Genomic DNA, 27,451 nt, shown 5'->3' with positions numbered 1-27,451 from the left:
TTGCGAACCTGAAGGTTAAATATCTCAAGTTTTTAAACAGAAACCCTCTATAAACCCTACACCCAACTGTCGCGCCATCCGACGATGAAAAAACAACGGCGACAAACAACAGAAGAATCCATGGAAGTATCCACCGACGCCGCTATCTCCTTCGCCGGTGAATCAGATGTATGCCAACAACTTCTAGACCGCTACGGCAAGTCCGCCGCACCTCAACACCGCCACCTCTGCGCAACCGCTGCCGCTACTCGCTCTATCATACAAGCCGAATCTCTGCCACTCATACCACTTTCTTACTTCGCTGCCACCATTGATGCCCTCTCTGATACCTCCAGAATAACCCATGACGCTGATGCAGTGTCTGCGCTGTCGTCCTTTTTGGCAATTGTGTTGCCTCTGGTTCCTGAGAAGTCTATAGCGACGTCCAAGGCGGCTGAGGCTACGGAGATTGTAATTGAGTTGATGGAGAGTCCATGCGAGGGTTTGCCTGTTTCGAGTGTGAGGGCTTTGGTCAAGTGTTTGGGGGTGTTGCTGGAGTTTTGTGATTTGGACGATTGGGAGTCGGTTAAATCAGGTTTTCAGACGCTTATGAAGTACTCAATAGATAAGCGTCCAAAGGTATATTGTCTCTATTTCTACTGGCTTTGCTACATTGTAAATTTGTGCCAGTGGGAACAATAATCAATGGTTTTAGTAGTAGGTAATAGGTTATCATTTTCTATAAATCAAACGAAGCGCATGTAGCAGAATGAACTTTCAAGCATTATTATCCATATATCTACATGTTTCGCTAAAATCACTTCTTCTCTTGCCTAAGCTATACTGTCATAAGGAAAGAACTTGAAGTCAAATGTACAGGTGCACTTTATTGGATATGTTTTTTTTTGAGGAACAGATGTCCTTAACCCTCTGGGGAGGAATCATATTGTTTGCATTGCCCAATGATATACAACTCAGAAATGGAGATAGGGGAAAGATCAAGAGAAAAATAACAATAGCATTGACTAAAGTTCACATTAGCAGAATTTGAATATCTTTCATTAGTAGGACAACTATTTTCACTCATGTTATGTTATATCTGCTTATGCACGAATTGAGGTCCCTGGCCCTAATACTAACTTCCAGCCAGAACTGTAAAGGCTCTGTAAATGCAATAACAATATTTGTCAGTAAAACTCTTATCACTTGCAATCTATGTGGATATGGTATTAGCTAACATAAACTCACCAAACTGATAGCTTTAATTTGTTTCTTCCCAAAAAAAGACATGAACAATGTTTGAACACTAGCATGAGATAAATGAGAAAATAGGTTCTCAAGGGCATATGAATGTAGGTATGCTAAAGTATCCTGTAGCACTTTGCTGGTCCCATTTATAACGTGTTCATGGTTGAATATGATATAAGATTTTTTATATATATACATCATTTGCATGTAAATTAATGTCTGTTTGGTTCTTAGTGCATACTCAAAATACCAACTAATTCTGAGCTGATGCTGTAATTATTCATGCTTCTTACAGCATAAATTAGACATCAACTTGATAATTTACTTTTCAGATGACATTGTGATTTTCTTCCATTTACAGGTCAGAAAATGCGCTCAAGATTGTGTTGTAAAGGTCTTCAAATCTTTTCAATCTCCTGTCAAAAAAAGGGCAAGCAAGTTGGTATTAAAATCATTAAAAACTTATATGCCGTTGGCGGTTAAAACAGTTGCTTCAAGATCTGCAGATGAATCTAAAGATGATAGTTTATCGAAATGTGAACACTTAGAGGTTCTTCATATGTTAAATTTATTGAAATTTCTGGTCCCTTATTTACCTAGCAAAGTCATATCAAAGGCTGTTGTAGAATTACAAAAAGCTATAAGTGTCAGGTTCTCAGCATTAACGAGGCACACTTTTGATGTTATGGAGGAGATACTCCGATTCTTGGAAGTTGGATCGACGATTCCGGATATTGTAAAGATAGTCGCAACACTTGCATCATATATATCTGTGAGACAGAACCCTGTAGACACAATTTTTTCTGCATCAGCTCTACTTGTGAATTTTCTTACCAAATTTCAGATTGGAGATTCAAACAAATGGAATAGTCATTATTCCTTAGTCACTGGCTCTATAACAGGTAGATTTATATCTTTGCTTGATATGATTATATTTTTTGATTATCTAATGATGGGAACAATGAAGAGTGAGCTTTCTAAATTCTAACATTGAAAATGTACCATGAACTCATAAAAACTCATTAATCAAGGTGCAAGAAACACCTACGAATGCAAGATGAAACTCGGAGACATGATGCGACATTGGGCATAAATAAGACAAAAATGTAGAAATAGAGAATAACTATGAATGAGTATAACAGATATATGCTTTCTTTTCTTATTTCATCAAACATTTGCTTGTTGAGAAACATGCACGACTTCAATGCTTGTATTGACGAGAAGTGATGTTTACTATATTTTAAAAACATTTCTTGTTGATGTTAGATGTTTTCTGGTTTTCCACATAGCTGTATTTGCAGTACTTGTACTAACTCTTTGCATGTACTTTTAGGTCTTTTGACATCCGAAGCTACCGCTACAAAGGCATCAATTATTATAAAAGAAATGATAAACGATCACATTGATGTAGATATCCTGTCGAGTTCGAAGATGATGCTTGCCGATGAAAATTATGTTGATTCCAAAGAATCAAGAATTTTGAAATCTTTATGCGATATGCTTCTTAAAGTTCTAAGTACCAATCGAGGAATTCCAAATGAGCATACTTTGGCTGTCATCTCTGTTTTATTTCTCAAACTTGGTAAGTCATTGTGTTAAGGCATACTCAGCGCATTCTTATTGCAAATTATACCTTAGGTAATAGAAAAGCATTTGCAAATATACTTTTAAATGTTTTCTTTTTATTCATTCATGTATATCTATTTGTTTCTTGTCTAAATAGTAGACTTGTTACAACATCCCATATTTTATTCCTGGGTAATAAACCTAATGTGTTACCTTCTAATAGAATGTAGTTATATTTCATAACAATACATATAGTTTTCTATGTTAGTTTCCTACTTAAAATTATCATATAAAATCAATCATCAAAGTTGAAATATCTCATTGTTTCTGTTGTGAGCAAAAATATTGGATAGAAGTGACATTGAGATGCTCATCTACTGCACACAAAGCAAAAGCTGAATGCATTTTATCTTCTTACATGTAGAAGAACAAAGCACTAGCATGCTATTAACAGGTTAACTACATGAAGATCAAGTCAATGGAAAAAGGAGAAAAAATAACTTTACTGAATACTTACTGGATGGTAGACTGGCTAACATTAAAAGCATCAACTTGACTAGCCATGACTCAGGTTGTTAAGCATGCCACTTTTTCCATACTAGTGGACTTGCACCAATTTGGGATATAAAGATAATTTCATTGGGCAATTCTGTTTTCACAGGTTGTGGTATGTTGCATAGCAGAACTGGTCTTGTATATGGTGGATATTTTGATTCCCTTAGAGATTCGGAATCTGTTGATGAGCTTTGTGTCTTTTTTCTCATGTAAATAAGCTAGCACGTAGTAGAAGGAAATTAAAGTGTTTGATGTTTGATTCATTAGGTATGCTATAGGTTCATTATGTTTCTTGTCTGAATTTTTTAGTAGATGAAGACACGGGATGCACTAACATAAATAATGAGTATTTTCGCTTTTATGGAGTGTTTTTTTGTTCATAGAGTTGACATGAGGCTTCAAATGATGTGTCTATGGGTGATGTGAAGAGACTTTCTATGTCTACGGGTGTTCTTTTTTATTGTTTTCATTAGTAGTACATAATAATTCTTGTTAGAGGGGCTTTAAAAAGTTTAAAGGCTTTCCGCCACGTTTAAGTTTTTAATCAAATCTAAAACCCCAAAAGTGTTGGTGGTAGTTGACGAACCACGAAGTTTGTACATTTTGTGGCGGTAAGACACACTTGCACCGCAACCTTTGTTGCTGTTTGTTCATCCGAGAAATGGTTCGCCTTCATTGATTTCCTTCAACCATTGTATCGGACCATGATACGGTTTTCATGAGTACGTTTGCAGGAATTATTCTGACTAGAAGGTACCACCTACCACGCCCTATACCGATGTTCAATCCGAGATTGTCAATAAGTTCGGAGAAACGTAATTCTAAGTTTCGATGTTTCATTCAGGGCATTTACTAATGGTTTGAGTGGCTGCTTGGGTAGAATTTTGGTATAACATGACATACCATTTTGCAACCAAGTGCACTCCTTTCAAGGTTTGTATGGCCGAGACCTACGACAGCTTTACTGTTTCCAGGTGACACTGGCGTTTTGTCTCTCGAGGAGTAGCTGTTGGAAAGGGATGCAGGTTTAGATGAACTGCGGGCTCAATAAAAATTGGAAGATAGCAGAAAAGTCTTCAAGGTTGTTAATTTTGAAGTTGGGGACTGGGTTTATTACAATCTTCAACCGTATAGACAGAAATCTATTTCCAAACGCCCTTATCAGAAACTAGCCGCCCGTTTCTGTAGGTCTTTTCAAATTATTCAGCGAATTGGTGCGGTTGCCTATAAGCTTCAGTTTCTGCTACTGCTTGAATACATCAAGTGTTCCATGTTTCCCAACTAAAGAAAGCTATTGGGTAGCAACAGTATTCCCCATCCTTGTCTCTCCAACTCAAAAAGGATTTGGAGTTAGAAGTGCGGGAAAAGCTATTGATGGGGGTCAGTCAGCAGGCCATGATGAAGGATGGTGGATTGAAGTGTTGTTAAAATGGAAAAATTTACCGGATGCAATTCGCGTTCGCTGACTTCCACCTTGAGGACAAGGTGGCCTTTTGGGGACAGGGCACCAATTTGATTTACATATAGTAGAAGGAATAATCCAAATCAGATCATTGAGGAGGAGACCACCTTAGGGGCAATGGAAGCTGTTAGCCATTCTGTTGGAAAAGGGCAAAGTGGTGAAAAATATGTTAAGGGTCTAGTATAAATAAAGGGGAATGGGAGGAGTAGTGATATGCTGTTACAGCGATCAAAATCAAAAATAGTGGTTAAGACTGTGATTTAATATAGTGGTTATTGCAACGGTAAAATGTTGGCATAGCGGTCTCGCGAGAACGTGTTGTCGAATTGTTTACCCGTGGTTGAATTACTTAAGTCGTCTAAAACAAAACCTATTCTAGGACCAAAATAGAAGTCATAAAACAAGCCACTTAACTCTATAATTGTCTACAATAAATTGAAGGTTGGCTGCTATTTGGGGTTCATTTCGTGGTCATCTAGCGGCCTATAGCCCCGCTAATCGCTGGACCACTATTTGGGACCGCTATTACCCCGAGTACTGCTAACCGCTATTTCACTGCTATATGACCACTTTTGACAGTTATACGATCCCAGAAGATGATCTAGAATTGGGTCAATTACGTTTATTAGAAGTGGACAATCAAGTGGTTGTACCAACCAAAAGTCATCTATGTATTATCGTAACATCTGCTGCGCTATAGCGGGGCTATATACAACATAGGTGGTATGTAGAACTGGTTATTTTGTATGGGAGATCCCAGCGTCTCGAATTGCAAGTTATCTTTTTTTTTTTTTGCTTCAATCCAAGCTTGGCCGACGGTTTCATCTTCAATTCTATTCTTTCTCAATTTCATATTTTTCTGTTTCTCAACATATAGTGGTATGATTAAATAATTTTTTCTGTTAAATACATAATGATTCTTGCCATTTTATGGTTTAAGTTTACTGTGCTTTTCAAATCAGATGATGCTTCTCTTCTCTGAATTATTACATAAGTTGTTACAGGTCATTGGTTTTAATTTGATATTTAGGGAAGAGTTCTCATATCTACATGGGGAGCATACTTCTGAAGCTTGCAAGTTTTATGACAGTTGCATCTGGAAATACTTCTGATGTAAAGCATGTAAGTGTTTTTCAGAATCTGTTTCCATCTGTATAGACAGATATGCTTGAATTTTCAACCTATTATAACCTTTCTACACTCTGTGCATGACTCCGATGACGTAGATTTAGTTATACTAATTGTCTATATATTGTCTGTGATGTTATATTGTTCTCAAGGAGAAGTAATTGATAAAAAGATTAGAATAAACTGCATGAAATTATGTGTCCGTCTCATTTTTCTCTACATTTTCATTTACATATAAATGAAAGGTGGCCATAGAAGGTGAGGCATGCAATGTGCACATAAGTGATGGTGAGGAATGGACCGGTACACATTGAAGGCAAAAGTGGCTCACTCTATTTGTAGGTTGTGAAGGGAACAAACCAGTGTACATAGGGGATGGCCTAGAACCATGCTGAAATTGTTGTAGTGCTAGTATTTGAACATGATGTGCATATTCTAGGCTTCTAGCTTCCTTGTATATTTACTTGGTCATGTACGTCTAGTATAGATGCACTTGCCTAACATTATGTTGTTCGTGCTGATATTTGATATTACAGCTTCAGGAGTGTTTGGGGTCTGCTGTAATTGCTATGGGACCGGAGAAACTACTTGAGGCTATACCTATTACCCTTGATGCCAATCTGACCTGCTCAAATATTTGGTTAATACCTATTTTGAAGGACTATGTTGCTGGATCATCCTTGGGGTTCTTTATAGAGTGTATAGTTCCTCTAGCTGATTCCTTTCAAGAGGCATGCCAAAAAGGTACTTCCTCAAATATATTACGGTTTTGGTTTCTTGCTGTTAAACACATTGCTTTGTGATTCAACGTAGTTTTTCCAGTTATACCCAACCATGACAAGAAGCCTTTAAAATATGTTCCAAGTGTATCATTTTCCTACTATCCTTTGTATACAGGGCCTTCTTCATGGACCGCTTAATGAGAACTCAATCCAAAAGGAACAACTCCTAATCATATTGTGTGATTGATTCCTCTTTACATCATTTGATAGCACAACTATGGAGTGAAAATGCTTACTTTCTCATCTGTTGTTTCTTAAAGATCTTACACTTTTTCATTGGTGCAAGTGTTTTCATACGATGCATTGTGGTGACGAGTCAGGATATGTATTTCCGTTTATGTGCCTTTCTCTTCACAAAAGCCATGAAGGGTTATAATGTAATGGTAGAGAAAATATAACTTCATCATGGAATAAATTTGTTCTTTTTGCCAGTTAAAATGTCAGTAATTCGAGAAGAACTACAGGCTCATGCCCGAGGATGTTGGGAATTATTGCCTGCCTTCTGTCGCTATCCACATGACATGCATCAAAATTTTCAGTCATTGGCGAAACTTCTGATTTCATGCCTCAGAAAGGATTCCTTTATGCTTGAGACTGTGGCCCTTGCCTTGCAGGTAATATCTCTATTCTTTGATTATGTTGTAAAATTCGCTTTCCTTTATGGTTCTTTTGATATGCAAGCATGCTTGCCTTTTGTGTAGCATCTTGTGAAGCAAAACAGGAGTGTCCTTAGTGCTGACCAGGGTGATGTAGAGGTCTCCAAACTTCCAAAGACGAGTTACTCGAAAAAAACTGCTACCAGGAACATCAAGGCCTTGGCATCATGTTCAGAGGAGTTGCTTCAGGCTTTTACCAAACTTCTTGTAAAGGTGCCTCTTGAGAAGCATGCTTTCTTAAAGGTCATGATCATTTTCTCCTTTCTTTAATTCTATCACTTCACTAATTTCTTGTTTATTTCATCCATCTCATTTTTTTTCTTCGATTTGATTAATTTAGTAACTTGTAGGAGTTTGTTTTATTTATGTTAGCAATTGCTACTTCATTGCCCTCTTTCCTTGTGTCATTGGCATGTGCTATGTATATAGGAAGCAACACTGCTTTTTATCCTTCCCGAATCCCTGTATTGGGTGCTTTGGGCATATTTTTTTTCAGCGGTGCATACGCCATGTGCTAAGTATATCGGATAATAGGAAGCAACAATGCTTCTACCCTTTCCGAATCCCTATATTTGGTGCTTTGGGGATACAGTTTTCGGCGGTGCATACCCCATATATCATAATGGATTCCCAAGTTATTAACTATGAATTTCAGGATATGAGAACGAGAATAGTAAGAGAAATTTTGGCCTTCACATTTTCAAGTTAAAAAATAAAAAATTACAATATGAAGCTTGGAAACAAAGGCTAAAATAATTAATAAACTTGAGCTTTAGGATTGTGGAAGAGATAAACGAGTGGCACAAGTTATTTTTTGTGATACTTTAGGCTAACCAGGTGGAATTAACACATGATAGGACCTGGTTTTGCTGGGTGTTTCTATGACATATTTAGCATGTGTGTGTATATACAAATCTAAAACCAAACTGTAACACCCCAAATCCTACTTCGGGTGCCGTTACCTTCTTAAGATACCACCAAGTCTTGTATATGACTTGAAATTTAACTCTATTTTATAAAACTTAGCTTATGATTACATCAGAGTACAAATAGTAGCAGAAACGTAACTCAATAGCTTATAATATAACATAATTTTTCTATCGATTAGAACAACACTACTTCATGCAAATCCTCTTTACTCCTTCCCTGAGATACATACATGAAATACGTAAGCTAAAAGCTTAGTGAGCTGTTATGGTTTCATGAATGAACAATTTTCATGACACTTAACACTTTGTGAATACTAATTCACTAAAATTCTTTATCATGCATAAAAATACTCTTTTGAGAACTCACAACATGTAAGTATACCGTACTTGCCTTGAGGGTTTGCTAACCCTGGGTTCCATAAAGGCTTCCCCATAAGGTCCATTTGCAGGACGCCCCTTCTAGTAATATCCAGTACGTTGGATATTTATGGTCATACATAACATGCAGAAACTTTCATGCCTTGCGTGTAATTTACTTATTTCATAACATGCCATCTTGCTTATCTGGAATATGTAAATGTATCATCAGTTCATGTAATGCAAACATGCCAAAACATCTTATCAAGTTTTTTGATAATGCATAAAATACTATTATATAGCATGTATGTATCTCATAATTCTTACAACGTACTCACGTTGATTACGCCTAGCTTTTTCTTTGATTTCCTACTTCAAGCTTGATAATGTATTTGAAAGTGATTTCTTGTCTGGGTATGGAACTAATGGTAACATTTCAACCATTATTTATAGGTGAATACATTGCATTAACTATTTGTTCTTCTTGCTCTCAAATTATACTCTTATGAGAGTTTAACACCTCATGCTTAAGATAAAAAAATCTTGACACATCATGCTTAAGAAAAAGAATCTTGACACATCATGCTTCTTGCTTTTATTTGTCATGCTTCTAGCTCTTGCTTGTCATCATGAATTTTGCCGACACATGCTTCTAGCCTTGACAACTCATAACTAGCTTGCTTTGTCATGCTTACTAGACTTGCTTTGTCAAGTATTTAGATTTGATTTCTCATGCTTTGCCTTGGAAGCTACTTGTTATTGAAAATATTGATGATCTTAAAGATGCTACAACTGCCGGAACCTTTTTAGTGCACTTAATTTGATCATAATACTTGTATTTAAGGCTTAAAACATTGAAATCTAACAAATACGAAACTAGTGTGTTACACAAACCACTAAACTAATTTTTTGTATCATGTATTTACTTCTATCTAGTGTGTCGATGTTAGTCACCATGTTAGTCTGAAATATCACAAAAAATAACTTCTTGTGCCGCCTTGTTTTCTTTCTTCCACAATCATAAAGTTTAAGTTAATTTCTTATTTTAGTCATTGTTTCCATTGCACATTGTAAAATTTTGGTTTTTAACTTAAGAAATTGAAAGACCAAAATTTCCTCTTGCTACACACACATTCATATAAACGTACCCCAATGTGTTCTCAACTTATTACAGTTCCTTAATTCCTAATCTACTTATCATTCACCTAGATAGCTATATGGATCCTTGCTGCATAGATATGTATGTATCCATATGTGTTTACATCCCAAAGTCTCCAAATGCATACTACAAGTTATTGCCAAATACACATAACAAAAATAAATGAAACATCAAAATCTTGCAAGTCAACTTCATTTTCTTATTTGGAACAAGCATAGTACAAACATCAAGTATCAGCAACTTGCATCTGTATGACACTCCAACGTACTTGCAACATCACAATCAATGTCTACATGGATTTACTCATCTACTAGCACATTTGTATTCAAGGGACAAAAAAACAAAATTTCAATCCCAAGACAACTAATTTGCAACATGAACGACATCTATGCTATTTCCTTGTCATAACCTTGTAAGCATGCCTTACAATTTTAATGAGCTAAAGCCTAAGTGAATTTAATAGATTTTAACTTCACATGCTACGAAAACCTTCAACCTCCCATAGGATTGGCTTTGCTGCGGTTATAGCCTTCTAGGACTCTGGCATTGGGCATAGGCCACCTGGATTAGTGGTGCCTTTGGGTTGCCATTACCACTTAAACGACATGCAAAGGTTCAAATCTTCCTACTGAACTTGTTATCTCATTTTGTACCAAGAATCATACCAAAGTTTTGACTATTTGCATCAAAACATAAATTTTGATCGATGACACACAAATCTTATCTGAGTTCAGCATTCAAAATCTCTCAGTTTTTGACATGCAAGTAATTTAAACCATGATTGAACTTATTCATACCACAACTTCTCTTAAATGAGTTCAATTGCTGCTCTACAATCTAGAAACCCTAGGAGACGAGAATGCCAAAACCAATTCCTATCATAATCATTAAATAGAACTCCAGATTAGCCACCCAAGAATATATCATAATCTAAAAATATAGAAGAGAAAGAGTAAGAGATTAGCAAGTAATTTTATCGTAATTGGTTTGATACTTGCTTCTTTCTTTTTCTACTTTTAGTCCGTAGCCAAGATCATTTCTTAAGTCTTCTTCGTTTTCTTTGAATTCTATGTGAATTTGCTCAATCCTCTTACCAATGTTCTGCTAATAGCTCTTTGAGACGAGAATTTTATATTTTTATGCTCCGATTTGAGTAAATTACCATTCTTAAGCTTCTGAAACAAAATATACATTTGCTTTTAATTAATGATTCATCATTGTATTTAAGTTACGTGATTTAATTTCAATTAAGTTCATTGTGTTAGGGCACTTAACTACTTCTCCGTTAGGCATTGATAAATAATAATTTACCTACTTAAATATCAAGATGTACTTTACACTACAATATGAATATCAACATAATTTTTATTTTTTTGTTTTTTTATTGCTCATCAACATTTTTAGATGGTACAATATGCGTACTTGAATATGATACATGTGTGTGCATAGACTCTTCAAATTCGAAAAAATATCTATCATTTTTGTATGCTTTTGCATGTTTGTAAATATCTGGAGGCAATCTCAGTGCCTAATTGCTAATCAATTTACAAACGTCTATGTGCTCACATGAATTCCTCAAAGATGAAAGACTTGTCGTCTTCTGTTATCTTCTTGGTTAGAGAGTGCAGACATATTTTTTTGTTACACATCACTTTTATGTTCTATATTTTGATGTTGAAAAGGTATATGCTTTACTTTTTGTTACCGCACTTGCTTCTACGTACTACGGCTTACTAAGGAAAAAACATAGTCTATTCCGAAGTTACAGGAACTGTGAAACTTGCTGTCATATGTTGGGGATTGTTTCTATTCCTTGGTCCTCATCTCATCTCATGTTTACATTTCAATTTCCAGGATACCATTGAATGCTTGGCTCTTATCACTGATTCTTCAGCAATAACAAAGATATTCCTTTCGTCCCTTAAAAGATTAAAGCTGAATGTTTCTGTAGATAAGGTGATAGATGATAAATCCTCTACAAACAAAAATGCAAACAGGTATATGTGTTTTCGTATTGTGTACTTGCATTGCTTGGATCTAATTGTGTATGGATTTATAGTTCTGTCTGCTGCCTAGGGTTTGAACCATATTATTCAAATCATTTAACGAAGCATCGGGGGGTTTTGAAGATCTTTTCTTGGTGGCAGTTGTGAATTCCTAGTACTTCTTGGAGTTATCAAAAGAAATGGATCGCTGTAATGGTTTTGACTGATCCTTCAAGATTTAGAATAGATGAACAGAACAGAGAGAGGGAAATAGAACTGAGAATTAGAGAACATTGCATATTTCATTATGCTCTGGAATATCGTTGTACGTCATTTCATTCAACCATGGACACCAAGTATTTTTGCTGCCAAACCTGAGCAACTTCAACTAACCATTCAGTCATCTTTTGATTTTTATTTCTCCTTGTCTCTCCTAAAATCACTTTGATGCTACTTGCCCCTCAGCTCATGACAATAGCCATCCTCAATGTTTGGTGAAGGTTGATTGGGATCAATAGGAAACTTCCCAGTTCAAGTTGTTCTTAAATTTGTACTTCCCTGAACACCTAATTCTAATAGGCAGTTGTAGTAGAAGTTTTTAATATGCAAGAACTCTTAATTTCTACCTCAAATGGGTCTATCTCAATGGTGCTGTTCCTTGCCTTTAGGAGTTGAAGGTCAAGGGTATATTCCCTCCTGATTGAACAATTGTTTTTTTTCAGAAATTATATCAGTTTACTTTTGATAATGTTGGTCATGAAGGTATTTGACTATTTCTGATGGTGTTGTTACCATGGAATATGGTATGGAGGCTGAAATGGAAGTTTCTGAAAGTTTTTATTTCTTTTCATCCTTTTCATTTCTAGTTCTTTTTGTCTCGTTGTATATTGTAGGTGGATGGCCGTGATATTTTGATTCCTTACCAGATCATAGTAACAGAGAAAATAGAAATGAAAAAATGAAATTGTTTTAATCAAATAGAGCCTCTTTTTAATGGAAATTAAAGTTTGTCTTTTAAATAAGTTTTCGTCCAATCCTGCCTTTGTCCAGGTGCTTAATACTTGAGCTAGCATCATCTGTTGTTGGAGCAGCTAGCTTGGATCTCATTGATCTCATATACAACTTTATCAGGCAGAGTTTGCAGGTGTGCTAAGGACCCAATGTTCTGCTAATTCTAACATGTTCATTTTGATGTTCTCCATTTTAGAATTAGTATTTTAAACAACTAAGAAAATACTATACTTCTATTTTTGGTATAGGAAGAGGATGACAACATCCAGAGTGAATCCTATGCTACCCTTTACAAAATTTTGGAGGTAAGCACCAGTAGTATTTTACTCTTAAATACCTTCAAGGATATCTGTTTCATTCTTGTTTTTGTTGTAATCTTGTTCAGAAATCTTCTGGGTTCTGCTCTTCTAGATTTGAGGAACTTGTGGAGTTATTACTTGGTTTCAAGTCCCCTGCCTATGTTACTTCACTCAGATGGCGGTTTTCATGCTTTCGGACCTTGTTAATTCACTCAATTGAGGTTACATTCTCCTTGCTGCTGAAATGTTCTTTTATCTGTCCTTAATTGTTAAGAGTTCTATTACATTGTTAGTCAATTCCCCTTAGAGAATTAATTGTCAAGAGATCTTGATGACAACTCCTTTTTTATGTAAAAGTTGACAAGTATTGCCTTCTAGATTTCTAGATGAATTTACATAGTGAGCTTTGAGATAAAAATCATAAAATACGTAGTGTACTAAGATTTACTGGTGGATTAAGCTCGTTAATAATATTAACCTACCAATGGACTTTGTATGCTATTATGCTATAGTGTTATGATAGGGGTAGGGTAACCTAATATTAACCCCAAGTGTACAATGTCACTCAAGTAATACGTGATAAACACGAGTACCGAATTGTAGGGAATGGTGAGATTAAGTACCACAATAGTGTATATCACTTTCTAAATAAACAATCGGATATCTGAGTGGATTATCTAGGCTAGTTAACCATTTGGTGGACAAGTGGACTATTAAGAATAAAAAAAGAGCACTAGTGTAATAGCAAGGTTGGAAGGATAGTTAGGGGTCAAATTTCATTTGAATTCTGTCATGAAAATGATTTTCTTGTAATTTATTAGTAAAAGTTAGTGGTTGATTGCAACAAACATTAATTTTCTTACGACCTTCTTTCAAGGTGTAACAAGTATGCTTCTTAAGGAACATGTAAAAACTTCTGGCAAACACACACAAATAAGCATAAGAATGTTTTAAGACACAACCGGGGTTTACTTGGCATATTTTTATCCAATATCTCACCTATGTCATATCTCTATGTCATATCTCTATCCAATATCTAAGTGTCAACTCTAGCAGTAATCACTTTGTTATGAGCAAAATCACAACGAATTAAAAGCTGCAATATGACTAATAAAGCAAAGTATTGATAACATGATATAAAAACTAACCAACAAAGTTTTGACTTAACAAAAGTGTAGAAGTCATATATTCGTAACATAATAATTTTGTTATTCTCCTAATATTGAATTGTTACCTCATCTTAGAATCAATAAATAACATCATATGTACAAGGAAACAAATCACTTATACATGGTTTTTCAATACTAAATATAGGAAAAGAAAAACTCTCTTTTATATGATGAAATTCGAACTACCAACTTCATGTTTTCATCAATGCTTCTTTTTCATAATAAACACTAGCTCTCTTTACTGATCCAAAATCACCTCTTGGCACTGTTGCACGCTTCGTTAAACGCACAAAAACGCTTAAACTTATAAACCGAACTCAAACCAAGTATAGGAGTAAGTAAAGTAGGTGTCTATCTTCTTAGGGATTCGGTGGTTAAAGTAATAGTGTTAAAACCTAATGGACGTGGGTCACTTAGATATACTACTCAATTAAATCAATAAAAGCTTAAGACTTATAGTTGAAATCTATTCATCACAATTGATACTAAATCAAATGGACTATACAAGTTATGCTAACCAATTCCTTGTTTAGTATGGTCGGGGGATACCAATGGACTATACAAGTTATGCTAACCAATTCCTAAACATGTTTAATTTAAACACTTAAATGTATCATATATTAAACGTTAAACCCTGATAAAACCCATCACATTCTATCCTAGACGACATATCTATACTATTTAAGCAAATTAAAACTGACATCTAACTAATAAAAACAAACCAAAATGGGTTTATACATTTGTTTTCATGTCGGGTCGACCTCGGAGTAGATTTAGCCAAGGTTTCAAAAGCGAAATTGGGCCTTGAGGTGTTTTCCCTAAACGAGGCGATGCGTAAGTCTCGAGGGGGTCAGAGGCATAAGCCCCTCGGCGGAAATATATATACACCAAAATATGTATATATACTACTCAAATATATAAACACATTTATATACATATATATAATACTAAATTACTAGGGGCACTGGTTCAATGGTTCTTGACAGAGGAAATAGTGAAACCTCAATGAGATAGGTTGAGAGGGTGTGGAAAATTTGGTTGCCTGGGGAACGGGAAGGGTCAAACCGCACTTTGTGATTGAGAGGAGAAAGTACTAGCTTTTTGAGTTTTAAAATATTTAAAGTACACATTAGGGCCATTGGGCTTTAATAAGTAGGAAACACTTATACTATAAAGAGAAGTACTACTGCTATTAAAACCATTACCAAAGCGATCATTTGAGGTGTACGCCTCGACAACGCCTCACGCCTCACCGAACTGCCACACTAAACCAAGGCATAAGCCTCGTTCAAGATCCAAGAGGCGCAATCTCAGCTGCGCTTTTGCGTTGCCTCGCCTAAATAAACAAGGGTTTTGTGTATTGATATTGATATGTAACCTAATTACAATCGGTCTCTATATATAGAGATACTAGTTACATAGGAGTGCCCTCTACATTATACTAATTGCACTTAAGTACATTCAGTCTAATACGCCCCCACAAGTTAAGGACGGGTAATGAATACAGGGAGTATTAGTTACTCTATCTTGGTAGGTTTCTGCATTATTGGAAATTGAGTTTCTTTTAGGAGGTCATTTTGTCGGAATGGTTCAATATGTGGTAATATTTTTTTTTATGTGGTGATTATGTTGGTTTAAGAGTCGAGTAGCAAAAGTTATGCATTTTTTAACATGTCGTGTCCAAGGCGTTGTTGCTTGAGTATTTTATATACCGTGTAAAATTTGCTCTAATAGTTACTTTGCTAATGAATTTCTGTAGAGAACTTCGGATGGAGAGAACACTCATGGTTTTCGTATGCTGAACGAAATTATAGTGACATTAAAAGATGTAAGATCTACCTTCAAGTTACTTCTACCTTTTGTGTTTGCATTTCATTTAGGGAGTTGTCCTCTCATCTCTTTTGATCTGGAAGTACTAGTACATCCCCATGATGCCCTTTCTCTATTGATTTGTTTCACAAATATATCATCAATATGGTTGTGGAGGCATGCAAAGTTATATGTAAAGTTGATAGAAAATTGTTTGGCCCATGAATTTGAGTTTCTCGTATGGTAGATGGTTCTATCTGTATTCATTTTTGTTATTATCCTGTACTAGATGGATTATAATCGGGGTTGGTAGTTTTTCGGTTCCATTGGGCGATTATTTTACTACTCATGAACAAAAAGGTCCTGCACTTCAGTAGCTGGTATTGTTTTATCTGTCTATTTATTATTATCTGATTGAATAACATTCTATGAGAATTTTGAGGGTTGTTCATGAACTTCTTCCCTTGTTTCAAATCTATATCTAGCCAATTAGGGCTAATAATTAGATATCACGTACTTTTAGGATTATCAAATGGAAGTTTTGTTGATGAAAAAATCGTTAACCTTGTATTCGATGACGTAAATGTTCCATCCTAATTAGCAAGTCATTGCTGTTTTACATATGTGTGATTGTTACATGCATAATCATGTTAACATACTTCTAAAGGAGACTGATGATGACACCAGTTAGGAGAGTGGAAAGAGTGACTATAGAGGGGGGAAAGCCTAGGAGGACGTGAGGTTGGACATGGTGGCTTTAGGTATTTCCAAGGACATGGCCTCTGATTGGAGCACTTTGAGATGGAGGATTAGGTAGACTAGGAATGGGGGACGTATGGCTAGCATAGTCGGGGAGAAGGGAGTTGGATAGTGTGAGAATATGTGGAACGCTCATCACTCTCCAAAAGAACCATTGAGGAGAAAAGGGAGGTTCCAACGTATATACAGGAGAAATGGTCCAAGTCTAGCCGATGTGGGACTCCAACACGCTCCCTCCAACAGAGGCTAGATGGACTCAGGTCATTTGATGGTTCTACAAGGAAGACCTAAGCTTCTACCGGTTTGTCAGTTTCGGGCGCAGAGGTTTTTAAGGAACTTTGCCCTAATCAATCGAAATTCAACCTAAATGGTAGGCCCTTAAGTGGATCCCACGTTAGCTCCAAGACGTTGGTCTCTAACTAGAAAAGTAAATGCTTGAGCTTGAGAAGCTTCTGGTCCAGTGGGTCTGTAAAACTCACTAGGATTAGGGAAAACCTCTGAAAAATTTTCAATATTGAACCTTGAGGTTAGTACACAAAGATTTAAGGTAATTTATTCGAATTGCCCAAAGTGTCGGGTCCTTGGAGTGGCAGACCTTGGCTCCGATACCATGTGAGAATATGTGGAACCCCCATATCACTATCCAAAAGATCCCTTGAGGAGAAAGGGGAGGTTCCAACATATATACAGGAGAAATGGTCCAAGTCTAGTTAATGTGGGACTCCAGCAGATAGGTTAGGAGATTGGTAGAGGGCTGGCAGTTTAGACTAAGGTGTTTTTTGTTTTTTAAGAGGTGCCGAAGTCTGAAGTCTTTAATTCACTTCTGAATGATCAGAGGTGGTGCTGAAGTCTGAAAGCAGAATCAATAGATAACTGATAAATGTCTGAATATGTGTATTTGTTTATTTTAACCTTGAGAATATTATAATGTTCAATCTATATACATTTATACAATTTCATCTATTTATCATCATTTACAAACTTTACATCTAATATAAACTAAAATTCATTTTAACTAAAATATGTCATCAATTTTAAATTGATTCAAAGTCCTATCAAAGTATATCGATTGATCCAAACCCAATAGGAAATATGAATGAAGTTTCATAACAACTTAAATCAATCTTCATTTACATTCAAGTCCATTGAAAGTATGTCAATTGATACAAATACCCTTTTTAGATCACACCCGGAGGTGTGAGCTGTAATGCATAAAGTTTGACTTTAATGATCAAATAATAAAATTTAAGATCAAAATAATTGGTCTTATGTTTCATAATACAGGTTCTAAAGTGGGATTGTATTTCCAATGAAGTTTATATACCAGAGGATATGCCTCCAAAGTATCAAACAATAACAAAAATTGTGCTTGCCAAACATTATATATGTTATGCTTGCATCAAATATGCCTAGAGGATCTATTGTTATGGGAGGGTAGGAGCAGGACAAAACATCCATCAAGGCATTGATTTTTCTCCTGTTTGACATGACATAGATTTTGTAATGCCAAATTTGATTTAACTTCATAAACAGCAGAAGTTTCAGTCGATCCCAAAAATTAGTTAACAATCAATAATGAAAGGCAAGATCAAATGATGGACAAATCCATGCACACACTCAAAAATAGAGGTTGAAGGAGTTAACAGTGGGTTGTTTGTGGGAGGAAAAGGTGGTTTATCTTTGTGGGGAGGAAAGAGTGGTTTATCTGGGATGTGAATGATTTCCCAACATTCTTTCTCTCCACTTGTTCATGTTTCAATACACATAATTTAGTTTCATTGTAGTATAAGAAGATGGTTAGTAGTCCTTTGCTTTTATCAACCCAATCAAAAACATATCTTAAGAGATATGTTCCCCAAGTTATTTCTATTGCTATGACACAAGGCCTAATCCTGTAATTCTGAGTACAAAATCCCAGAACAACAATTTAATGGAAGGAATTACAAATTGAATCACACACGTGACTTTATCATCGAACAAATAAAACAGATAGACAAAAACATCCGAAGAAGAAACCCACAAAACAACATTATTCAATTATTCTAAGTTACAAATAAAGAAATCATCATAAATCAACAAGGAAGATGATTGATCTGTACCTATGAGAACATATTTGTTCTTTTGGAAGTGTGAAACCCGATAATAGCTATAATCTTCACAAGGGTTGTGTCCTTGAGAACTGTTCTTCCATAACACAAGGGTGTCTGAACCTGTAAAGCTAATTCCATGGCTGCCCACCTTCTCTGTTCTTGAATCTTGACCACAAATTCACCTGAAAATTACCCTCTTGATCTTTCTCACCTATCAGTGCATAATAACTTTGATAACTGTCGCTGATGGAATATACAATTCCAATGAGAAATAAGGTTAAGTCGGGAGCCAGAGATGGAGAAACAGATCGGTTCGATAGAGAGGGTGAAGTCGGGAGCCAGAGATGAAGCCAATCGATTGAGAGGGTGAAGCAAATCACAGATTGATCGAGTGAGAGGGTGAACCGGGAGCCAAGAAGAGCGATAGGGATTAGGATAAGAGGTAAATAAGGGGTTAGGTTATCTCTTCTTTTCAGAACATTGTAAGTGATAAGAGGGTCTGAAAAGTTGGAGAAAACAATCTGAATGGTTCTACCTCTTACCGAATAAGTGATAAGAGCCTTTTTTGGAAAAAAAACAAGGCCTAAGGTTGTGTTTCTACCATACTTGCTATGTATGGTATTGCCTTACCTTAACTTTTATATGTGTTCAATGTTCCTCTTGGTACTTATTTTCATCGTTCACTATATGTTGATCTTTATTCCTGCTTCTTGTTTGCTCACGCTCTTGCACAAGCTGTGGGTCTTCACAGAAACAACCGCTCTACTCTCTGAGGAAGAGCTTACTGCATAAATCTCTCCCCCCAAAGGCCCAAACCCTACTTTTGGGTCCATTTGGTTTGGGTTTTATGCTTATAGGATTGGAATGCATACACACACAAGGAGCACAAAAGCAGAATCTTAAACATCCTCCCAAGTTTATTGAACCTTCAGTGATTTTTTCAATAGTCACTTGTGAAAGTTATAATTGTTGCATATTTTTTTAATTAGTGTTCTATTGGTTAAATGATATTGAATAAGAGCTAGTTGTTTGTCTTATCATGAAGTTTGTTGATGGATTCCTAACATATTTTGTTTCAGATCATGTTACCTATGCAATTATCTAATTTATCCATCTTAATTTATGTTCCTCTCTTTTATCCACCCAATTTTTCTATTATGCGTGTTTGATATAATCTACTTTTGACCTCCAGTCCAAGGAAGAAAGCAGAAAAGTGGCATATGATATACTTCTAGGGATGAGCTCTAGCTTGCAAAAAACGTCATCTTCACCCGACAAAGGACCTTATTATGAATTCATCAGCATGGTAATTACACGCTTCATTGAACTTGCTTTAGGAGCTCAAAACATTCTTATAATCTCTTCTATAGATAATGAAAAAAATATGATATGGACTAGAAGTTGGGTTACACATCTGAAGAGAGCTGGCAATGTTACTTTATTTTTCCGCTTGTAAATGTTGAAATCTTATGGCAAAGAAGGGAATAGGCAATGCGGTGTAGAAGAAGTTAGGGGATGTCATATGTATTGTATTAGTGTTTAAGGGCACTCTTGCTTGGCGTAAAGGCTGTCGGTTTGTGTCTTAGAGGACGATGCTAAAGCTTCTAGGAGTTCGAGGCATTTTCACTAAACCTCTAAATGATCTTAAACAAAGCTAATAGTTATATCAGTTCATATTAACTGGATTTCTAACACTACTTCGGTTGAGTGGGTATATTAATCCTGCTCAACATTGAATACATAATGAAAATTTAGTTAACAAAACCAAAGAATAATCATAAAACCCGAACAAGCTTATCACATCCCCATACTCATATTATGCATAAATTCTGAGTACAGAATGATCATTGTCTCTCTATGCAGTAATAATAAATGTTGCAAGGTTTTAAGTAAATGAAGATTCATGCACATACATGTCAATTCATTGTTGTCTTTCACAAGTAATACCAGTAAGCTATCGAGGATCAACCAAAAAAACATTTCTAAGGGCGAATTCAAGGAAATATTTGTTGAGTGTCAGTTTACTGAATTTAAAAAGTTAAAGTTAAATTATATATTAGACTAAAATGGTGCTATAACATCATAAAGTTACTATAGCAAAAAACTCATTTTAATCCAACTGTTGGCTTCTTTTTAGGATTCTTTCGAGATTGAGGATTACGCTTATCCACTAGACTAACTGTCATATTTTTATGTAGAGTTGAAGTCCATATAGAGAGCCTTTGCCCGTTTGATGGTTTCGAGCCGGAAAGTGTACTGGCAAGCATGCACAAACTATATAAATAAGCTATATGGAATGGAAACAAGTCTCCGTGATTCTGAGTAGCTATTCCAAGCATTTCATTCAAATTGATGTGGGCATGTTGGCTTATTTCTAAGTTCAACCCACTTTAACACTTTTAGACAAGTGATTAACTCATCTATGGATGTGTTTATACAATTTAACATTCGATGAAAGGTAGGAAAGAATTGCTATTAATTAGCAACCTTTATGCCAATATTGGTTTTAGTCTTAACATCACCCACACCCAAGGTAAGGTTTTTAGCCTCTCATTGCTTGGGTGGAAAGCATTTTAGATGTAAAAGTAAATACTAGAAAAAGGAATGAAAGATGACAAGCTTGGAAGTAAATGAAACTTTCAAGGAAATATTAGAATAAGTCTTGAAGCCTAAAATGCTTTCAAAAGAGAATTACATAAAGTACTTGGAACCTTCTATCACTACCGTTCATCTACGAAGCATGTACGAAGCAAAAATTGGAGTTAAGCTAACCTATCCCTTTTATAAGCACTAGGGAATAGACACAAAAGCAAAAAGTCCCATCAAAAGTACAAAATCTTGTGACCAGTGGACAATCAATTATGGCCAAAAAACATGCTTCCGAATAAATAATTAGTTAAGTGCATACATGTTTACACCTGCAATGAGCAATGCATGGCCATCGGGAGTTTGTACATGCTATAAAACGAGGAGATACCAAAATATCCTAGGATATTTGGTTAATAATTAAAATGATAGGAATAATATATTATTATTTTATTTGATGGGTAAAATGCTCATGTATATATTATTCGTAAAACAACTAAATCTTTATTTTGGTCGTTTCGTTCAAGGATGGATTTAAGTTGCCACTAGTTCCAGGATCGTCTTGTTTGGCTTATTTAGCCACTCTTCTATTTATTATTGAATTTCCATACTGCTTATTCTTGCTGACGGTAATGTGTAAATACTCAGATAATGGGATATCTCTCTGGGTCTTCTCCTCATATAAAGAGTGGCGCTGTCTCTGCGTTATCTTTAGTTATTTATAATGACTCAAAGATTTGCAATTCGATGCCTGATCTTGTGCCATCGATCTTGGAGTTGCTGCATAGTAAAGCCATAGAAGTTATAAAAGTGAGTTTACCCTACTTGGATGCTCAACCTTAGCTGTGTTTTTTTATTATTGATCTATATAACTTTATTTCTTGGATCTCACCAGGCTGTTTTAGGCTTTCTCAAGGTGTTAGTTTTGAGCCTTCAAGTGAGAGACTTGCAGAATTTTATGTCTGATATCCTCAGTGGACTTCTACCATGGTCATCTGTTTCACGGCATCATTTCAAATCAAAAGTATGTGCTTATTTAACTACGTACTAGTTTAGATTTTATCAAAATGAAATTGAGCATTTTCAAGGTACTAACCTACAGTAGCTATTCCATCATTTAAAAAGCTGGGAGGTGATTTGGCCTGCCTTGCTCAGTGGGGTCTTATTCAGATTTAGTTCAGTAGGGCATAGAAGGGAGAGCTAATGGACAATCAGAAATTTTCATGGATGCGACATTGGGATTAGACCATGCCACTTACTTTTTTAGTTATACCAACTTCTTGTTACCCTGAGTACTTCAGTTTCAGATGTGCTTTTCTTTCTGATGCTGAAGGAAATCATCTTTCTTCTTGGTTTACCTTTTTGATTGGCATTGATGCGCTGGTCAAAGATTAGAATTCAACTGGCTCTTTGTTAAAAATGTTTAGGAAAGGAACATGCTATTCTGTCATTCACAATCTATTTTTTTTTTTTGGGAAAAGCATTCACAATCTATTGTTTGTCGCTTGTTAGTAGTTATGCCCCGCAGCCCACTCTAGTCCCCAATTTGGGATACCTAATATGGTTGCCAGGTATGAAATGCAAAGCATGAGATGAGATTCTGCAATAAAATGAGAAATGATGGTACTTTGTGTAATATTTTTTAGAGGGCACCGTAGTTCTGCTTGTAGTGGTACAGTTGAATCAAATCCTGAACTAAGAAGTAGTATCAGCAGCTCTGCATAACAGAGCACAAGTGACACCAGCACTATTCATGTCCCAGATGTTATAGTAGCTGTACTATCTTTTTCTTCACTTACCTTCACACTCTATGTACACAGGGCCAGATTGCTTTGCATATAATGAATTGCTGCTTAAAGTTCTAAAGTAAATCTATGGGCACATAATTGCTGAACTGTTTGTCATAATTGCAATATTTTTATTTTGCTAATTTGTTTCTCATAGTTGGTCATTTTGCAATTGAGTTTGCTTAATCATTTCCAGAAAGGTAGTCGGTCCTCTAGATGAAAAATAATATGGAAATATCAGGAAAAGACCCAGACTTGCCCCATTTCTGATTTGTACAAATTATATAACATACACTTCTCACACCCAAAGAAAAGAAAATACAAAATCATTCTCAATGGAAAAGATTTGACCACATAATACAGAACAATGACAAGAAGCTTCCAAAATAAAAGGGAAGCATGCGATAATGCAAAAAACATTTTGGTTGGTTATCCAATATCAAAAGAACTAGGTATTGGTGTTGGAGTTTGACAGATTTACTTCAGTGCTACTACTCTCTTGATCCACCGTGGGTAAAAGCTAAATCTTCTGTGCTTTGATCTAGGTGAGATTACCTAAAAAATGGAAAGGATTGGGGAGGAAGATACATCATAAATGGAGGAGAGAACATGAACAGTAGAGACAAGGTTCGATATAGTAGAAGCATGTATCTGAAAATAGTGTGAAACGCTAAAAGTGGGCAATATTTCTTTATTTTGATCTGTCACAATGGTTTTGGTCTGTAAGATATTGTTTGGATGCAACTTGAGCTTGGCACCACCCACTTCAACTGATCCTCCCATTTGACCTTTCATATATGTGTATGTAAAGACAAAGCATTTTGATTAATACTTCCATTTGAAATATAATTTTGTTACTCAGAGCTAGTGGTTGATATCCAGTTTCTGCATTTAACAAACGAACATATGCCTGCCTGCATGAAAGCCATACATTATATTAAAAACAGGCCTAGGCATCTCCATGCCATAATACATGAGTAAGGATTTAGGGTTTTTTAGTCTTTGTTTATATGAGTTTTTTAGTAATGTTATGTTATGTGATTAGCAAATAGGAAGTATCATATGTATGGGGTGCATGTCCCTTGTATTTGTTGGATGCCAATGCTCTTTTACAGCAACACTTTCTTTCTCTGACTACCCATATTGACATCAATGCAACTGTAAGTCTGATCTTATTTACTCATATCCTGTCTTTGCAATTACAGGTCACGGTCATCCTGGAGATTATTATGCGAAAGTGTGGTTCTGCATCGGTGAAATCTCTAGTACCTGAGAAATATCGAGATTTTGTTAAGAATGTCTTGGAGGTAATGTGCCTCTCCTTCAATTGCCATGAAAAACAAATCTCAGGTTTTCATTATGCTAGCTTAATGTCCACAAATTGCCAATGAGTGCCATCTTGTGCAAGCTGTGTTAAGATCTTAGTTATTTTGATGATAGAAGCCTCTCCATCTCTATGCTTAGTATGGCATGTTACACTCACATCTCCCTCCTTTTAGCAATTCAAATTATTTACATCTAACCTTATACTGATTTTTCCCTCTAAGATAAACAAATAGATGTCTCAATTATGAATCTCGAGTTTTGTTTCTTTTTCTTGTTTCTGGGTAGCTGGATATGCTACGGAAATGGTTCTGTTTGATTTTATGCATAAAACTAACGTCATCAGTGTTGTTGAATTACAGAACCGTCAAGGCAAGACAAGTTCCCAGGAAGCTGTCACAACCAAAACCGAGGCAGAAAATTCTGATACAACTCCCAAGAGGTTCTAACTTCATAAAATACACTTTCCTATGCTTGACTAGTTTATGCCTTTGATATTAAGACAATTTACTTTTATTGTTTTTGACTTTTTTTATTCAGTAGACAAAAGAAGATACCCAAGGCAGCTGGGAGTATTACCAGCAATAACAACGAACGTTCAACGGAACCCCGAAAGAGGAAGAGGGATGATAAACGCAGCTCATATAAGCCTCGTAAATTTGCACCTGCAGGAAACACTGTTGATAGGAAGAAAGAAGTAAAACATTCAGGCAAAAGGAAAATCGCGAATTTCAAAAGTGATAACTCAGGTGGGAAGAGACGGAAACAGTGGACGAAGAAAAATACACGCGTTTAGTGCTGTAAAAAAAGAGTTTTGAGACACTTGGATCCATCATGTTGTCAGCCATCTAAATTCTGATACTAATACGTGCAATTCATTATCCTTCCAATTTCTGAGTAGTTGCTATTGGAGTGAAGTAAAGGCTATGAAGGATACAACCGTTATAATCCAATCTTGACCCTCCATTCTCTTGATCAACGGTTCAGAATTTTCTAATTGTTAATTGATTTAAAAGGATATATTTTAATCATTTGAAATTTAAACTTAATTTGCACCCGAAGTTTTTCTCACCCTCCTCCCCCCCTCTCTCTCTAGGTTGCATACAGTAGCAAAGGATTCTTAGTCACATACCGCAACCATGAGGTTTCTGATTGTTAATTGATTCGAAGTTGGGTTTTTTAGTCGCATACAGAAGCAAAGCAAACCAAGAAAGTGAAAGGGAGTTCGATTGGGGCTATAGTAGAGGTCAAAACTGCAGCAAAGGATTAACAACAGCAAGAAAGGATAGACCAGCAACAAAACATCAAACCCAAAAAGCTTTGCATCGAACTTCAGCCCCTTCGAGTCGGCCATGGGGCAACAGCCTCTGACGCCCCACAAGCCCTTCGAGTTGGCCATGGGGCAACAGCCTCTGATGCCCCACGCCATTGCGTGTATAGGAGGTTTTTCAATTTCTTTCTTGTTTTAAAAGTGGATAACATAAGGGTCTTAACTGTTTTTTAATTGTTTTAGTTTTGAGATGTTGGTTATCTTGGTCTTGAGAAATAAGTTATTGGTGAGTAATTTTCCATATTGTTTCACATGTGAAAAGGTGATGGATTTTTTCATATATGGAATATTTTTCATATTGTTTTCTATATGAAAAAGTGATAAATTCTTGTATATGGATATGGTTTCATATATGAAAAAATGGTGTTTTTTTTCTAAATGATTATGAATGGTTATAATTGTTCATGTATTACAGTTATGAATTAATATAGTAACCGAATATGATATTTAATTAATTAATTTTTTTTAAGAAAAATCTGAATTATTCTTAGAAATATGAATTTTGTGGAAAGATCCAAATACCCTTTGGTTCTAACGGCTGTACCCTTTAAGTAGGTTGCATTTGAAGATACACACACACAAATATATATATATATATATATATATATATATATATAGAGTTTGGTTCAAATAGTAACCAAAAAAATTGTGTTAACTATACTAACCAAGCTTAACCAATCATATTTTATGTTCAAATGTAACTCATATATTAAATACAAGGGTAATTAGGTAATTTGACATCTATGTAACTCCTTAATAATTAATTGAGAGTTACAAATCTAAAGATCTCATTCATTGATCATGATGTAATATTGAATTTTATTTTCATTAGTGTTCATGATCGTAGTTTACAAATGATGTTCTACGTATAATGATATTGTTCGTAAGTGTAAAAGATTTCCGTATCGTCCGAGTAACATGGATAATCCTATTGTAAAACACATTGACAACAATGGAAATGACAAAATCGTCTACGACTACATTCGCAATTCGAATTCCGATAATGATCAAAGCGTTCCTATTAGTAAGTGATTAGTATAACATTTGAATTCGTTTAAATGAACACATATCAAAGGCAATTGATGTTCATATCGATACATATGCACAATTACATCACATGAATATGAACAGTATCTGTAATTCATGTGAACACAAGCTTCGAAGGTGTTCATGTACATACAACAGAGTCGGCTCCTGAATATACAGAAGATGTTCATACGGTTCACATGTTGTTCATATGTCTAGTCTTTTTTGTTTGATTTGTTTTGAGGATATACACAAGTTGTTCATATGTCTGACAACTTGTTATAACCGGTTTCAGACAATCTGGGTTAAGGTAAAATTATACGTTATTAATATTTGAATATCTAATGGTATGCATGATAAAATAATATACATGGATGATATATATGCAAAGACATGATGAACGTAAAAGGATGCATGCATATGTTATGTTATGTATGTGTATACATGTGATAAATT

The 27,451-nt window shown here is 35.5% G+C and overlaps 1 protein-coding gene across 4 annotated transcripts; it reads left to right on the top strand.

The window, feature by feature from the left end:
• Positions 1-14: 14 nt before the first annotated feature.
• Positions 15-25,614, top strand: LOC112518719 (RRP12-like protein). 4 transcript variants are annotated; one of them, XM_025126514.1, is made up of 18 exons: positions 15-618; positions 1,589-2,129; positions 2,639-2,809; positions 5,841-5,932; positions 6,475-6,682; positions 7,153-7,334; positions 7,422-7,619; positions 11,676-11,818; positions 12,857-12,950; positions 13,066-13,122; positions 13,203-13,337; positions 16,045-16,113; positions 20,136-20,249; positions 22,178-22,339; positions 22,425-22,553; positions 24,522-24,623; positions 25,002-25,081; positions 25,180-25,614. In XM_025126514.1, the coding sequence occupies exons 1-18, from the start codon at positions 85-87 to the stop codon at positions 25,433-25,435; spliced, it is 3,267 nt and encodes a 1,088-aa protein (XP_024982282.1). In that variant the 5' UTR covers positions 15-84; the 3' UTR covers positions 25,436-25,614. The 4 variants fall into 4 exon arrangements, with proteins under 4 accessions (XP_024982282.1, XP_024982280.1, XP_024982279.1 ...); XM_025126512.1 differs by having other exon boundaries at positions 2,561-2,809; positions 25,183-25,614; XM_025126511.1 differs by having other exon boundaries at positions 2,561-2,809.
• Positions 25,615-27,451: the final 1,837 nt, after the last annotated feature.

Source organism: Cynara cardunculus, assembly GCF_001531365.2.
Source record: "Cynara cardunculus var. scolymus isolate 2C chromosome LG 9, CcrdV1, whole genome shotgun sequence".
NCBI classification, from domain to species: Eukaryota; Viridiplantae; Streptophyta; class Magnoliopsida; order Asterales; family Asteraceae; genus Cynara; species Cynara cardunculus.
This window is presented reverse-complemented; position numbering and strand designations above follow the sequence as displayed.